Consider the following 12,636-nt stretch of genomic DNA (forward strand, 5'->3'; position numbering starts at 1 on the left):
CATTATATTGTACAATTACTTAATAACCATCTTCCCAGTGTAATACCTAGACTCATGATCGCTTCCATTGGCTCCTTGTCCCAAGTAGCTCTCGTTGATGGCCAGGTATGATTCGCTTGGTCAAATATGGCTAATCGTACAACCAAAACTGGGACGTTCTAAATGGCTAGAAGTCTAACAATATAACAAGCTTAACTGTCTTCTTCTTCTTCTGTTTTTGTTTGCAACAGTTTGTGACAAAGATTCGGCAAAGTGGGAAAAACGATGTCCCCAGTGGCAAGCTAACGGAGATTGCACTAATCCGAGAAGGAAAGTGTTTATGGCAAAGTATTGCCCAAAATCCTGCAAACTCCCTTGCAAACCAGGTATTCACTCTAAAAATTTCTCAATTTTTGCTTGGAAAAGGTGGATTTTCACTGAAATTCCTATGTTTTATTTCTACCTTATCGTATCGCATGACATAAAAAAGTCCAATCGATACTTACTTATGTGAATGGCTATTATTTTTCATATTATTTTTCAGACAACAACAACAAGCAACAACAACTTTATTCATATTGTAACATATCACAAAATTTACATATTGAATATACAATTACTATTTACAATAAATATATGTTATACAGCTATTTCAATTAACGTTGTCTTATCCAAATAAAGCTAAAAGACAAGACCGCAATGTTTTATGGGATTATTTTTTATGAATAATTTCATCAAAATCATCCCTGCACGTGCAGGTCATTGCACTGCTAATTACAACCTATTGTTTTCTCCAGGAATGACTGATTTTGATGAATTTATTCATAAAAATCCCACGTAAACTTTCGGTCTTGTCTTTTAGCTTCATGCTTTAAACCGACAACGTTAGTTGAAATGACTGTATGTCAGCATATGCCTAGCAGTAAGTAAGTAGTTTCGTAAATGCAGGACATCAAAATGAGTAGATGCATGACAAAATCACATGAAACATATATACACACACCTTAAAACAAACAAAAACAAAAACCAAGCAGTGCAATTGCAGATGCCTGCACTAAGCAATTGCACCCGAAAGCTTGGCTAGCATCAAGGGAACGCGAGTCAAACGATTGTGCTATATTCAAAACAAGAGAACCTTCATGTGTTTCTATTTAGCTTATTCTTTGTGTGCCATCATCTATGAAAATATATTCTTATATACAGTATTTAAATTATCGTTCAATTTCTTGTTGGCTGCTTTCTTCCGTCCTTCCTGCATACACGACTTGCTACCGATGAAGAGGAACCGGAATTTACGCAACCGCGGACATGACTACATCCTACCACGAATCACAACAGAACGCTTTAAATGCTCATATGTAAATAGATCTCTTTTCCGATTTTTGTAAATTTTTGTAAATGGTTATCGTTGTTTTACCATAAGACTGCTTACTTCCTTTATTTGTTTTCTTATAGAACCCACCAAGAATCCTAACACGAAACCTCCATCTCCTCCAGGTAAAATTTTAATTAATTTTTTGTAGGTCGCTTCTTATTTGTTCGTATAATACGAAGTCTGTGACTTCTTTCTCCTGTTCAGACATGCAAATAACACTTTCCAATACAATATAATACAATATCGAATAGAAAACAATACACAAATTTTATTAAAGAGGGAGGCGTAATAACCTGTATCAGTTTTTTAACTGACGGCCCTCAAAATAAGAAGAAAAAAATATATACAACGTGCAAAATATTGAGGTCATTATAGTATACAAACAATGGTAAAATAATAATAATAATAATAATAACAATAATAATAATAATAATAATAATAATAATTATTATTATTATTATAATAATAACAACATATTTATCTAGCGCCAGGATCCTTAAGCTTTTACACGGCGCTTTTACAAGAATAACTTAACAAAAAACTTAACTAAAAAGTTATTGAAATGCTTTTTTTTGCACGCGCGTTAGCTACACGATGATAGATAGCCAACAAGACGCGCAGCGCCATCTTTCAATCAATCAATCAATCAATCAATCAATCAATCAATCAATCAATCAATCAATCAATCAATCAATCAATCAATCAATCAGTCAGTCAGTCAGTCAGTCAGTCAATCAGTCATTCAATCAGTTAAATGGCGGCGTTGTGCGTTTCGTTGGCTATCTATCATCGTGTAGCCAACGGGCTTGTGTAATAATTGTTAATTATCACGTAAACAACAGAAAATTTTAAAAAATCTTATGGATAAGAGTCTTCTGACCCTTTATCTATCTGATCCATTTTTTTGGCCACTTGTGGCTCAACATTTCATTGTACCCTTACATTCACATTGCCGCAATTACCGCAACAAATCACTCACTGCTAGCTCCCGTATGAAATTTGGTTCTCTACTTCAATCCCCGCTTGAGTTAGTAGCGTACGATATCTGTATTTGCATTTCGCCAGCCAGTCAGGAATTTTTCCTGAACTAATGGTTTACGCTGAGTCGCGAGGCTTCACTGGAGTTCACCAAAAATCAGAAGTATTTTCCGATCAGTTCGAACGGATTTTTAATTTGAGCTACATACAACACCGCTCAGGTATAATTAAATTGATTTGTCCTCTCGTCGCGGAGTGGAGTAGTATTTGTTATCCACCGACACCGTTCCTTTCTCTGTTTTTCAGCATTCTGCCGTGACCGTGATCGAAACTGTAAAGTGTGGAAGGACTTGGGTGATTGTAACTCTTCAGATTCAGATACAAAGTATAGAATGGCTGTGTTCTGTGGGGTCACTTGTGACACTTGTAAGTATTTCGTTTCCTTGCAGCGACGCGACTCCTGCTTAGCACTTCAGGACGTGTACTACAGATCATATCATATCATATCATATCATATCATATCATATCGTACCCAAATTCGCAATTAGCCAATCAGAAGCCTAGTTTACTGTCGCATACTGTCGCATGATATCAGGGTCACTTTTAAGTAAAGTGATGTTACCGTACGATTAACAGAAAAGATGTTTTACCTATAAAGAAGAAACCGCGTATTTAGGCAGGTGTTTTCTGGTTGTAAAAAGAGTAAAATCTTTCTAACAAAATCTAAACTAGAGAGCGCTAGCCGACTGCGTGACGTTTGCCTGCAAGAACTGAAACATTCAGACTGAATTAATGGAGTCGAAATTCCCAAATTTTCCGTAAATTTGGATTTTGAAAATTTCGAAAATGAAACTCCAAACAAACGAGTTAAAAAAATGTCAACTTATCTTTCATTCATTCCTTTTTGGGCCGTTTGTTGACTCGTACCATTCTCCTCGCGGACCACACGATAGGACGCCAGAGAGATTTTATTACCGTAACTACTAAAATAGCTCAGGGTTTTGGGCTCAATTTTGGTACGGTAATACCCAATCATACCTTTTTGGTACTATTCGGCGGCATATCAGACTCGTTTGGTCGAGCCATGGGTATTTTGGGTTGTGTTGGTAACTCACTCCGTTTCTACAATTTTGCTCTGTTCAACCGATAAAAGCTACCGTTTGAGCTAATATTTTTTATTCATTCTTTGAGGGGCCACCACTCACGTTTTTAACGGGCTATTAGGTCGTCTTCTTAGATTAACCAAACAATGTGGAATTTACACCAGTTACATTTGTTTGTTTTTTTGGTAAAAGTTGATAGGTATGGTCCTTAAAAAACTATATTGAAACACCTTACTTGTTACCTTGCCTGTTTTCTTCCGCTTGACACATCGTGTACTAGGTATTGCCTGTAATTTTTTTTTAAACTCCTGTTTCCATTGTGAGACAATATAACTATGAGCAACAATGTGTATGGTTGGAAATAATGTGATGGAATATGTTGAGCCTTGTGAATAAATGATAATGATGTATTAATCAGTAAATGACAAAGGCATACAGCTGTTTCGACAAAGGTTGTCCAATGCACGCGTAAAAGCGTACGCGACAATGCCGAAAGGAAACCTGACAAATACCCAATAAATTTCAAGCTCAGAATCCATCATGCCTTCGACCGTACAGCGAAGAGTTGAGATGGCGGGCAATATGGATTCTGAACTTTTATTGAAATTTATTGGGTATTTCCCAGATTACCTTTAGGCATTGTTGCGTACGCTTTTACCGGCTTGTTTTGGACAACCTTTGTCGAAACAGCTGTATACTCAGTGCTCCTATCAGGAGTCGAACCTGAGACCTTCCGATTACTAGTTCGGATGCTCTACCACTGAGCTACAGGAGACTCGTGGGAGCTAAGGCCATTAAACTAGGTTCATGGGACAAGCATGAACGTAGTTTAATGGAACTTGGTTTAATGGCCTAAGCTCCTACGAGGCTCCTGTAAATTAAAAATAAAACTTCTGAGTAAATCTCTTGGCAATAAAACTTACTTTCACTTACACTTTATTTTTTTCTAATTTTCCAGGTAAAGCACCCACTCCTGATGGTAAGTGATTTTTTTTCGCTTAATGAAAAAAACAAGCTATTTTCCTAATAATAATAATAATAATAATAATAATAATAATAATAATAATAATAATAATAATAATAATGATGATAATAATAATAATAATAATAATAACAATAATAATCTTTATTAACATATTCCAAGTTATTTACAAGTTAAAAGTTCTTATTTTTAAACATCCAACTCACAGAAAATTTGCTAAGAAAAGTTTGACGCATTAAAAAAATAATTAACAATAAAGCTTAAATTATGCTAGAAAATCGTCCAGCGAAAATTCAGAGTAAAAATCCCAAGACACATGTGTTTGACTGAAAATGGTTAACTTGTGACAGCATCTCGTTTCTTCCAAAAATCAACGTTTAAGTGTTTAGCGTTTAAGCGGCAGTCATCAATGAAATCCCCTTGTGGAATTTCGTGGAAAGGTGTCCTGAAGCCTCTTACGCATGTGTGTACCGACCTTAGAACCTCAAAAGAAAGCAATGTTCTAATCCAAGTGATAGTAATGTGATAAGGTTCCTCATTCTTTTCTGAGGACTTCTCGGTGAGGCGTTTGAGAAAGCAATTGTAGTGGGCTCCTATCCCACCCTTGGTTCCAAGAAGTAGGGGAGGGAAAGATCCCATTTCAACGTCCAGTACCCGCTGTTGGTACTTCCGCTTTTTCTCCTCATCCCGCTCGAGACCAAAAGCCTCCTGCCTTCATTACCAGCCTTGCCTTGCCAGCCTTAGGTTGATTAGCTCATTGTCGAGAGGTTGTAGTTGTGGTTCGACTTCAACGCTGGTGCAAACCTTACCAAGAAAAGAGGTAAGTAGGTTGCGAACACCATCGTGTCTCTGCGCCACGAGCCCTCCCTTTTTGCATGACAGGGCATGGAAGACGGTATACTTCTCACCACAAGCACACTTGCTTGGTAAATCAGACAGGGGGATTATACCTTAAACGCAGAGAGTCTCTGATTTCTTGTTTATTCAGCAGTAAGCCTTGATCGACAACAGGCACTGCGGTAAGCCACGAGCTCAAACCCTTGTCCCTCGATTGGCTGACTGCAGCAGATCCGAGGGTAGAGTGGAATCAGTACTTTCCATTCTCGATTTCACCTACGCAATTTTCAAAGCTTGATGTTATAATAAAATTGATAATAATAATAATAATAATAATAATAATAATAATAATAATAATAATAATAATAATAATATTTATATATTTGTAGCTAATTCGTTCCATTATACTCATTGATTAATTTCGCAAACCCGTGACACAAGATTAATAGGTCGGCATGCCCTTGAAACCTGTAGTTATGTTGTTGTTGTTTTTTTTTAATTCTACCATTCTTTGTTTATGATTTGAACATGATTTAACAAACGCTTTTGTAATTGTATCGCTTTTGCTCTGTAAATATTTGATGAATTGCAAAAAACCCTTGTTTAATCGTGGAAATTTTGTTTAAAATAACAAAGAAGTCATGTATAAAGTATGGTTAAAATCGGGAGAGTTTTGTTTTCAAGGGTCTTTAGAGAACGATCATGTTTTAATAGATGGATGGATGGATGGATGGATGGATGGATAGTAAACGTCGTTTAATCAGTAGATTGAGTTTTACAAAAATCACCTATAGATAGATGAATGAATGAATGAATGAATGAATGAATGAATGAATGAATGAATGAATGAATGAATGAATGAATGAATGAATGAATGAATGAATGAATGAATGAATGAATGAATGAATGAATGAATGAATGGATGGATGGATGGATGGATGGATGGATGGATGGATGGATGGATGGATGGATGGAGATGGATGGATGGATGGATGGATGAATGAATGAATGAATGAATAAATAAACGAATAGGAGAGATTGTGGCCATTTAAGCCCTCCGCTAAAAACAAAAGCTGATTTACCGGGTCAAAAAGTAGCTACATACAATACTAAGTAGAAAGCTGGGGCTGGGTGGAAAGCCCTCTTTCGTGTTGTAGCATCAAATGAGGAGATTAAAAGGTTTCTGAACATACCAACTATTTTGATGAGCATGGTCTTTTCGTAGTTCCACGGGCTATTTGCAGTTAAAAATCTATTTCTGACGCGATGAAATGTACAACGGGCGTGCAGCGCTGTCGTGTTTGATGAATTTATTTCCCACGGAAAATTATTTTACCGCGGCCACAAAACGTGTAATTTCTTCAATGCAATCTTTCACAAAAAAAAGATTTCTAAAAGAAAGGGAAAAGATTCTGGAGAGATAGTTCTGTATCCAGTGAATATTGATGAACATTGCAGTTGAAATCTGATCATGCACGCATATTTTTTCCGATGTATGCAAATTTTTTTCAGACGACGCCAGATAGTCTGACGTCATTCAGACTTTGTTTTTCATCGTTGCTAGGCAACATTGCGGAATAAGAGTTTGTATGGCGTTCAAATCCCATCCAAAATTAAACAACAAAATACCCTATTAAAAATAAAAAAAATCCAATTGTTTTTAAAAGCTCACCTGGCATGTTTTGCCGTTGTTAAATTTTTGATCGAATCTGAACGCCGCGTTTTGGTGATCTGTGATGCTATCGCTCAACATAAAACTTAATTTTCCTCATTAAAGCCCTATCATTGTCATAATCATTATCATTATTGCTGCAGTTCTATTTTTACTGTTTGCGAAGAAATAATAGTATAGAGATAGAGTTTCAAACTCTCCCAGCTCAAACACCTCAGAGAAGAAGTACAGAATGCTTACAAAGATCTCCGAGATAAATGCTCTTTGCTTCGCTTCATCGCCATCTTGCGAACATTGAGTGTTCTACGCAACAACCAGTACGAAGAAATGATGAAGGGCCATGTCAGCAAAATCTCGCGATTAATATCAAAGAAGCTTGATGTCAATGAGCATATAAACAACCTATCTTCTTATCGCCTTACGTTCTTCGAGAAGCTTCTTATCTGCAGAGGTCTGAAGTTTTCAGTACCACAAAAGGTCTCGCCCATCGACATACATGCGAGCTTTGAGAAAGCATATTGGAAAATAGAGCCGTTGTTGGATGATTCTGAGAAGGAACTGGCAAGCTCAACTCTACGCTCAATCGCCTTGAACTATATCCATCGTACAAGCCCCAAACCACCAAAGGCTCTTTTGAATGCTCTTAATCGCTTGAAGAAACGTGACGACATCATAATCACCAAGCCTGATAAAGGTTCTGGCGTAGTGGTAATGGACAAAACCGAATACATCCGTCTTCTAAGCGCTGCTTCAATCGATAACACTTCTAAGTTCGTACATGTTGATGAAAAGCGACCAAAGAGGCGTGGACGTCCAGCTCAACATTTCCACCCGCTCTTACAGAAAGAAAAAGAGTTGCGCACAGCCTTACGTCAAATTCTACCTGAAGAGATCGCTAACTCGCTTTCTCCGAAGAGTTCCAGATTGTCACACTTGTATGGCCTTCCGAAGACCCATAAAGCCACACTGAGTATGAGACCCATTTTATCAGCAACTGGCGCCTACAATTACAATCTCGCCAAATGGCTCGAAGAGAAACTTAAGCCACTCTCCATCAATGACTACACAATCACTGATGCCTTTGCTTTTGCTGATGAAATCCGTACCATTTCCGTGAATGAGGATGACATCTTAGTCTCCTATGATGTGACATCACTTTTCACCAACGTACCTTTGAGTGAGACGATTAACATCCTAGTCCACAAAGCGTTCACCAACGATTGGTTCAACAAGACCTACGGCCTTAACTTGCAGAAGGATCAGCTTGCCAAATTACTGGAAATTGCTACAACCAACCAGCTTTTCCAGTTCAATGGTCTTTTGTACGAACAGACTGATGGGGTGGCCATGGGCTCCCCTCTTGGTCCTCTGATGGCTAATGTTTTTATGTGTCACCTGGAAGAGAAGCTCTCCCGTGATGGTCTGATGCCTGACCTGTACAAACGCTACGTGGATGATACCCTGGCTAAAATGCCTAGTGGTGACGCTGCCTCTGAGTTTCTCAATACTCTGAATGGTCTCCATCCCAGCATGAAATTTACAATGGAACTCCCTGTCAGTGGTAGGATTCCTTTTATTGGCATTGAAATCATCAAGTGTGGGACTAAACTTGAAACTCAAGTTTACAGGAAACAAACGAACAGTGGCTTACTCTTGCATTACCATAGCCATACCGACAAACGATACAAGGTGTCTTTAGTGAAAACAATGTTACATCGCGCGTACGCTCTATGTTCCACAACAGAAGCTTTCAATTTAGAATGTAACAAATTGCGCTCAATTTTCAGTCGCCTAGATTATCCTAGGGCTCTCATAGATTCCATCATTAGTAATTTTCTTCGTAATGTATCGGAACAGGCAGCGGAAGAGAAGCCTGAAGGCGGTCGTAAGATCAGAATTATCCTTCCTTTTAAGGATCAAGTAGCTGCCAATGCGGTTCGCAGGCAATTTAACGACCTAAGTAATAAGATTGGCCCCATATTGCAGCCAGTTTTTGTTAGTAGGAAATTAGAACATGATCTTAAGCCTAGGGAAATTAAGCCGTCGATTGTGAATCAGCAATGCGTTGTCTACTATTTTTCATGTGATCTGTGCGATGCAGATTATGTCGGCTATACAGCCAGACACCTTTTTCAACGCGTTGCTGAGCACAAGAACTCGGCAATTGGCAAACATTTTCTTGAAGCTCACGGGAGCAAACACCTATTGAATCAGGGCCATTTTAACATCTTGAGAAAGTGTCAGAGCAAATTTGATTGTTTGGTATTTGAAATGCTGTACATCAAGAAACTTAAGCCTTGCTTGAACACTCAAACGGACTCTATACGTGCGAAACTTTTTGTTTAACCGGTAGCATTCTTCAATGCTACTATTTTAATTAATATCTATTGTCCATTTTTGTATTTATAGCCGCAATCTTGCATTTTTAATTTCACTTGATAATGATGTAATGTACATCGAAACGTCGTGTTTTTAACCTTTTTATAATGTTTTTACGAAATGTTTTATCGCAATTTTTTATAGTCAAATGTTTTTCTAAGTCTTTGCTTCTTCGTAGAGATAAGTTATCGCTGAGGAAACAAAAGTCTTGGAAATATATACAGCATACAAGTTGCATGGTTTCGCGTCCTTTTTTGTTCATCTCCCGTCTATTTTGTTATGCTCGCGGGATTCTCTAAGTGCCCTCTCAGTTTCCAATCGCGTTTTCAGTCAAAACGGTTTGAGTAGCGTGCTACATGCGCTTGCTGGAACTTATTTTCAGGCCACAATGTAGCTCTATTAAAGTCTTATGTTTTAACAAAACCTAAAACAGAGCTTGTAAGTTAAATTTCATTAAAATTAATTTATCAACTAGCCTCAATTCACTGATAAAAAGACGAGAAGACAAATTGCAATAGCCTAGTTGAGCAATCGTAGGATTTATTTCTTACCACACTACCAATAGAAACAAACAAACAAACAATGAAAACAGCAACAAAGGAAAATGATTGGTCGTATGCTTGGCGGCAGATATAGTTCAGTGAAATGAAATTCTACTTTTTATTTTTCAGAATGTTTTGATAAAGGAGCAAATTGCGAACAATTGAAAAAAGACGGCAAGTGCGGTTCAACTAACCCTGTCAACGAGTATGAAGTAAAAACAAACTGCTTGGCTACTTGCTCGTTTTGTGGTGAGTGTTATTTTTGAATATTTATATCTCTTAATGATCAAACCGCAAACGCATGGAAACACTGGCTCCAGAAATATTGCCTTATGTTAGTTTCTCTTGTGAGATTTTATTGATTTATTTTTTATGTATTTTTTGCATTGTTCTTTTGATTCTAAGTCAATAAGAAGAAAGTATAAAGGGTCATTAGCAGATATGTATAAAATCAAAATATTTTTCTTTCCCCCCTTCCCCCCTCCCTCCCTCCCTGTTTTCCTAACCTAGCCCCACTCTCTCTCGATCGTCTTTTAACCGCACAAAGATTTGCCTTTGAATTCGGCGCGCGCTCTGAGCTCAGAACTAAGTCATTAGACCTAGGGTTTCGTTTAGCCTCCTGAAACAAAGTTTTCCTGAGGACATCATTAAAGGGGCAGTATCATGGGAGATATCATGATTTTTGGACAAAATTCACTATCTTTAAACTTTGAACACTGTGTTAATTAATTTCTCAATCGCTAATTTAAAGAAATTATAATAGTGATTCTAAGACGAAAGGTTGAACCAAAATATAGTACAACCGGCGATTTTTAGCGCGTTACAACAGCGACATTTGAAAACGTCTGCCAGACGTTTTCAAATTTCAACCCCTCTCTATCTTGGTCATCTGCCAGCGAAAATAACCGTGGATAGTTTCTTTGCATTCCGACAGTCTTTTAATGGAATTTTGTCATTATATCTTGGCTGCTATCAACCGAATAGCGTCTTTACGATTTCAATGTGTTACTAAAAATAGCGTGATATTGTCCCTTTAAGTCTAGTGAGGGAATAAGTCTTACGAGTGCAGATGTTCTGCCTTGTCTAACATGCTTCCTGTCTCGGTTCTCTTTTGAGCTAAACGGGTAATTTTCAGTTACACGGGCAGAGGGCTAAGGGTTGCATATTGTGAGCTTTGCTTGAGGAAGTGACAGTCTTAAGCCGGAGAAAGTAGGTCTTAGGGATCATTTCTAGTCGGCAAAGGTGAAATTATCGAGAATTTTTGACAGAGCCAAAGACCTAGTTTATTTTCTTGTTGAAAACCGCTGTATGTGTTCCCCGTTCAAATTTTTTTGTCAACATCCGGGACTTAAAGTTATATGGCAAAAGACGAACAAGAAATGGCAAGGATTTTCTCTGCAAAAAGCGTGAGTTTGAAAAGCTATTCGATTATTTTTCGCCGTTATTACTGTAGCGGCGTGATTTGCATTGGGTCATGAATCTAGAATGAAGACGGAAAATCAATTTAAAACACTGTCTTGCTCCGATTAAGCCGATTCTGTTGTAGAAAGCTAGACTTGAGCGCTTAAAGATGCCTTTAATAATTGCCAAATGTCACAATTGTTTAGTCGGATCACAGGTCATGTTTCATTTCACTCAGATGCTAATGTCATGTCTAATTCCAAAGAAAAGCCCCTCTTTTTCCTTGCATAGTATTTTCTGACCTTACTTTCTTGTGATGAACCATAACTGAAGTCTTGTTAATGACTAGCATTTTCCTTCAGCCTAGAAAGTCTCAAAATGTGTTCAATCTCTGGGGGCTATGTTTTCATAAATCCAGGTATAATTCAGGACAAGAACCGCGCGCTAACGTAGAAGTAGCAGCCACTTAATTTTACTTGCGACACATATTCTATGTTTCTAAACGGGACCTAATTAGTGGAAGGAACTAAAGTGGTCTCTTAGTTAACGTTACACAATCCCAGGCCCTTATGCTTGTAATTGTATTACTTCGGACTGCACGAAAGCACACAGTTACTGAAAACTTATTGTACTAAGTACGCTTTCAGTAACCGAACGCCCAATGTAGGTATGATGCCAGGCGTTTGTCTGTGATCCCCTTGCCGCGATAACTAAAAACTACGAATCATAACAAACTGAGATTTTAGCTGTAAAGAATTGAATGTGCAAAGATATGACAACGTTTTAATAATAAATGTAAATCATAACTTGGAGTCTGATAAACTGCCTTCAGTAATAGGTTTTAACACATCAATGAGCATTAGCTAATCTAACTGGATGTTCTTGTTTGTTGCCTGATTTAGTTCCTAATGAACCATGAGAGAGTGGCACAGTACAGTCACTAGCCAAGATGGTCACGTTCTCTTTACAAGTACTTCGAAGATTGCCGCATAACTTAGCATTCAGCCGTATACTTTAAAAATGGCGCATTACATTCGTAAGGGATTAAAAAAAAAGAAAAAAAAGTAGGATGAGGGATAGTCCAAGTTAAAGTAAAATTTGTATTTAAGTCGCCAATAATAGCTTGCTTGTTGACGCCATGTGGAAGAGGAAAGCATAATAAAATATTTCAATTGCGAAAAGTGTTACTTGGTTTTTGGGTGCTACTAGCATTGGTGTATTGTGCATTGGTGTAAGGATTAAAAGATTAACAGTGAGAAAACCAAGCGAATAGAATAAACAGACACATATGGCATAGGTACAAAAACTGCTCTCTATCGATCTCCCCTGAGCAGTAAAAAATTGAACAGTAAAAAATTGCTTTTGTAACAAAAAAATATTCACAACCA

The 12,636-nt window shown here is 37.6% G+C and overlaps 3 protein-coding genes across 12 annotated transcripts in view; 2 read left to right on the forward strand and 1 right to left on the reverse strand.

The window, feature by feature from the left end:
- LOC146459590 (zinc metalloproteinase nas-15-like) overlaps window positions 1-12,429 on the forward strand; it is a 64,395-nt gene extending 51,966 nt beyond the window's left edge. For all 6 annotated transcript variants that reach the window (XM_085089333.1, XM_085089339.1, XM_085089335.1 and 3 more), the window contains 4 exons: window positions 2,639-2,758; window positions 4,394-4,414; window positions 9,977-10,096; window positions 12,151-12,429. In XM_085089333.1, coding sequence (XP_084945459.1) covers window positions 2,639-2,758; window positions 4,394-4,414; window positions 9,977-10,096; window positions 12,151-12,167 — 278 coding nt within the window. In that variant the 3' untranslated portion in view covers window positions 12,168-12,429. The remainder of the gene's footprint in view (window positions 1-2,638; window positions 2,759-4,393; window positions 4,415-9,976; window positions 10,097-12,150) is intronic.
- The window catches only part of LOC146459589 (MAM and LDL-receptor class A domain-containing protein 1-like), a 194,246-nt gene that overhangs the window by 89,816 nt on the left and 91,794 nt on the right, over window positions 1-12,636 (reverse strand). The gene's annotated exons all lie outside the window — the stretch shown is intronic.
- LOC146459592 (uncharacterized) lies at window positions 7,156-9,485 on the forward strand. The gene has a single exon (XM_085089319.1). The coding sequence runs from the start codon at window positions 7,254-7,256 to the stop codon at window positions 9,270-9,272; it is 2,019 nt and encodes a 672-aa protein (XP_084945445.1). The 5' UTR covers window positions 7,156-7,253; the 3' UTR covers window positions 9,273-9,485.

The sequence above is a fragment of the Pavona decussata genome, unplaced genomic scaffold (assembly GCF_977016875.1).
Source record: "Pavona decussata unplaced genomic scaffold, jaPavDecu1.1 SCAFFOLD_218, whole genome shotgun sequence".
In the NCBI taxonomy this organism is placed as follows: domain Eukaryota; kingdom Metazoa; phylum Cnidaria; class Anthozoa; order Scleractinia; family Agariciidae; genus Pavona; species Pavona decussata.